The sequence below is a fragment of the Mesitornis unicolor genome, unplaced genomic scaffold (assembly GCF_000695765.1).
Source record: "Mesitornis unicolor isolate BGI_N332 unplaced genomic scaffold, ASM69576v1 scaffold23028, whole genome shotgun sequence".
Lineage (NCBI taxonomy): Eukaryota > Metazoa > Chordata > Aves > Mesitornithiformes > Mesitornithidae > Mesitornis > Mesitornis unicolor.
Window position 1 is genome coordinate 22,731 of NW_010200399.1, and position 3,915 is coordinate 26,645.

The 3,915-nt window shown below is 52.7% G+C and overlaps 1 protein-coding gene across 1 annotated transcript; it reads left to right on the forward strand.

The window, feature by feature from the left end:
- The first annotated feature begins 484 nt into the window (after positions 1–484).
- IGFBP2 (insulin-like growth factor binding protein 2, 36kDa) lies at positions 485–3,815 on the forward strand. The gene is made up of 3 exons (XM_010189746.1): positions 485–709; positions 2,207–2,347; positions 3,340–3,815. The coding sequence occupies exons 1-3, from the start codon at positions 578–580 to the stop codon at positions 3,505–3,507; spliced, it is 441 nt and encodes a 146-aa protein (XP_010188048.1). The 5' UTR covers positions 485–577; the 3' UTR covers positions 3,508–3,815.
- Positions 3,816–3,915: the final 100 nt, after the last annotated feature.

The following is a 3,915-nucleotide window of genomic DNA, read 5'->3' on the forward strand; positions in this document are numbered from 1 at the left end:
TAAACCAGAGGCAAGGTATTTTTGAAAGCAGGCCTGAGAATTTATTTTAGCCCATTAATACTGACTAAGTATTCCTGGAGATATACTCTGGGGGATGATAGATGGACTCAAGGTATTGTTACTAATCACTGTGGTTTTAGGTTTTGGAGCTGAAGTAGACTTGGCATCCCTAACCCAACTGGACTTCTGATGGGAAAATTACATTCTTCGGGAAGTGATTTAGAAGGTCGAAGGAAAACCAGAAAGAACTTCTCCAGCAGTGATTTCCCGTGCTGTCTAAACTGTCTTTTAGTGTGCTAATAACTCCAGAATGAAAGGATCTATTCTCACCTTCCAGATGAAAGGGCTAATGCAATTTAAAGTTTTTGCATGCAAAGATTTTATGGCTTGGTAACTGGCCATGCTTGAAAGCGAACCAGGATGAGAAGAACATGTGAGAGAGCGCCTGGCTCTGACCCTTTCTTTGTTTGCCCCATCTCCTGCAGATAATGGTGATGACCGGTCCGAGAGCATCCTTGCTGAGAACCATGTGGACGGCACCGCGGGGATCCTGAGTGGAGCCGGTGGGAGGAAGCCCATGAAGACGGGCATGAAGGAGCTGGCAGTTATGAGGGAGAAGGTGAACGAGCAGCAGCGGCAGATGGGCAAAGTCGGCAAGCCCCACCACAACCACGAGGACTCAAAGAAGTCGCGGCTGTCTACGGGCAGGGTGAGACGGCAGGGGCATGGGGAGCTCATGGAGGCAGCTGTGGGCTCGCCGGGAAATGCTGAATGCAAAAGCCTTAGTGACATCTGCAACAAACTGTTTTAAAAAGGGGAAAAAAATACATATAAAGAGAGAGAAAAAAGCAGGGAGAGGGGGATAGGAAAAAAAAAGGAAAAGCAAACGTTTGTTTTGGCCTAAAGCTGAGGCCGAACACACCATCTGATGAACTTTGATGTGCTGGTGAGGAGGCGTTATTTTCATTGCAGCTTCACCTCCTGACAGCAGAGCCGGGGAAGGGGGGGTCCTGCTGGCTCAACACCTACCTCCACAGGGGTGCGAGTGTGCCCTTTGCCCGTGGGCCAGCTTTCTCACACCCTTTTTCCCTAAGCGAGTGCCAGGGGTGGCCCAGAGGTATTTGGGAGGTGGAAGGGTGTCTGCCTGCTGCAGGGTAGCCCCAGTCTAGGTTGGGGCGGGGCGCCCAGAGCTCCCGAGGATGGGCTGTGGGGCTGTCAGATAGCAGGGAGACTGCCCGGAGTCCTCCCTGTCCGTGTCTCTCTGCTCTCCAGTCCTTGACCGTGGTTTCCCTCTAGTGGGCAGCTTGGTCAAGGCAACTGGATGGGATGGGAATGGAAAGCCACCCTAAAAGGTCCATAATGCATATCTCTATAAACAGATAGGATATTTATATCTGGGGAGTGCGGGGACAGAAAGAAAGTTTAAAAGAGAGTCCTCATCCCCTGCAAGGAACAGGCAAAGCAGAGGTTCAAAATAAGGTGCAGGCACTGTCAACTTAAGAGAGCCCCCACACTGCTGCTGCTCCTTTGAAAACAAACAAACAAACAGAAAATCCCCAACAAAACAGCAAATGCAAAAGCAGGGAGATGTTGGCTCACTCCAGCTCACAGGCATAATTCAACCAGGGTGCCTTGGCTGGGAGCACTGTCCCAGGGCTGCTGTGGCACAAGGACGGTGTCTCCAGAGGCTGGCTTTGCTGGGTGCTCTCGTTCCTGGGGCTTCCCCTCCACTCCCATGGGGTCTCATGTGCTTAGAGTTGCACTTCTGGGCCAAAACTGTATCACAGGTGTGGAATCTGGGCTATGCTCATGGAAACCCTCCTGGTCTGTCCAGATAAGTCCTGCTTCACACCACTTGTCACCACCAGTGGGGACCCATGGGAGCATCTCCAAGGCTTCTCCTCCTTTGTGCCTCCAGGGCCGGTGACCTGGTGTCATGTTGGCTGTTGGCCATGTGAGCCACATGGCACATGGGAGAGATGTGCGTGTCTCCCTGTGTGGATCTCCACACGTTGACATGTGCAGTGCTCTGATTTTGAGTGCCTGCAGCACGCTGCAGCAAGGACACAGTGGCAAACCTGTGTTACGAGGTGGTGCACACAGGTGTTCATCCCTACTGTTGTTTCTGTAGTCTGAAGCGTTGACATTGAATGGTCCATTGCCCTGATTGTTTTGTTTTGATTTCTGCTTTCTGGGCTCTTTTCAGACCCCTTGTCAGCAGGAGTTGGATCAGGTCCTGGAACGCATCTCCACTATGCGGCTGCCAGATGAGCGAGGTCCCCTGGAGCACCTCTACTCCCTCCACATCCCCAACTGTGACAAACACGGCTTGTACAATCTCAAACAGGTAAGTGGGGGAGACCCAGAGACCCAGCGCTGGCTGCACTCCCAGCAAAAGCCTTCAGCTTAACATGCTTCCCTCCATATTCACTGGGTCTCTAGTGCACTTTACTGGTTTTCTTCACAAATTGAGTCTGGTCCCACAGTTCCAGGAGTGATTCCTTCCAGATGAGGTGGGAGTTGGGGTGCTGCATCCTTCTAAAAGTATTTACAGGGCCCAGAAGGACTCTAACAACTTAATGTGTGTCTGAGTTTTGACTTCTTGGCTTCATATATGCAAAACCAGCAGGTGTCAGCAGCTGAGGCGTGGTGAAAAAATGTCAGGAAAAACCTCTTGGGCAGCAAAACACCAGCTTGTCCAGGGTTGGCCAGCAACCACATGTGCATAGTACCTGGATATGAGCACCTCTTACACCTGTGTGTAACTGAGCCTTTGAAAGGCACTGCAGAAAACCTGCTGTTTTCATGGCTAAGCCTTTTTCTCCGGCCTACTTCCACCCCTTGATCAGGAGCATTGAAAAAAAAAAAATCTATTTGCTAGAAAGCGGATGCCAACAAAAGCATTCCCAGTTGCTCCCACCTCCTGTGGGCTGCTGTTTGGGTGGAGGGTGCTTGAATGGACTCTCCAGCAGGACAGGCCTTTTCTTCCTCTCTTTTTGTGCTTTTTATTCCCATGAACAAGGCTGGATTTTGACCTCAGTCCAGCTGCAGAAAATGGCTTGAATTCAGCTTTATGGAGTGCACACAGAGGCTGGCCTGCTGGAGTAACCTCCATCCATGGAGTCAGCGATCCCTGGGAGTAGGGATGCTGTCATCTGCAGTTGATAGAGAGCAGCGCATCTCTGGGGCAATTCTCCTTGTGGTTCATTAAAATCGGCTTCTTGGTTGCTGGCACAGCCCCTGGGGGAAGAGGTCCAGCCCTCAGCCTGGGGCTGGGAAGGGGATTGTTTTGTCCCCCTATTTCCTCCGTTGACAGCTACCCTGACCCTCTCCATGCAGTGCAAGATGTCGGTGAACGGGCAGCGAGGCGAGTGCTGGTGTGTGGACCCCATCCATGGGAAGGTGATCCAAGGTGCGCCCACCATCCGTGGGGACCCCGAGTGCCACCTCTTCTACACAGCCCACGAGCAGGAGGATCGGGGAGCACATGCCCTGCGGAGCCAGTAGATGGATGTGATCCTGCTGGCTGGAGGCAGCTTGCCATGGTCCCCACGTTGGATTTTACATGGGTTTCAGCATGTCTCTTTGGGCTCTGGAAGAGACTGGGGTTGGGTCCTGCGTGCTGCCCTCCTTCCCCTGCTGCCCAGCTCCTGGGGAGGGGAGGGTTGATGGGAGGGGAAGGGCGGTGGGGGGGTTGCAAGGAGAAGGGACTGCTTTCCTATAGTCTTTCACCCAACATAAGCCAGAGAACCGGTCTTTTTTGCTCCTCGCCCTGCGGCCCTGCCCTCCCTGCTGCTTCGCGGCATCTTCCCGCACCCTCCAGCACAGACTGTCAAGTGCTCCCAGACACCTCCCAGGGGACAAAAACCCTTGCCATGGGCAGGAGGGGGACAGAAAAACAAAGGAAAAATACCA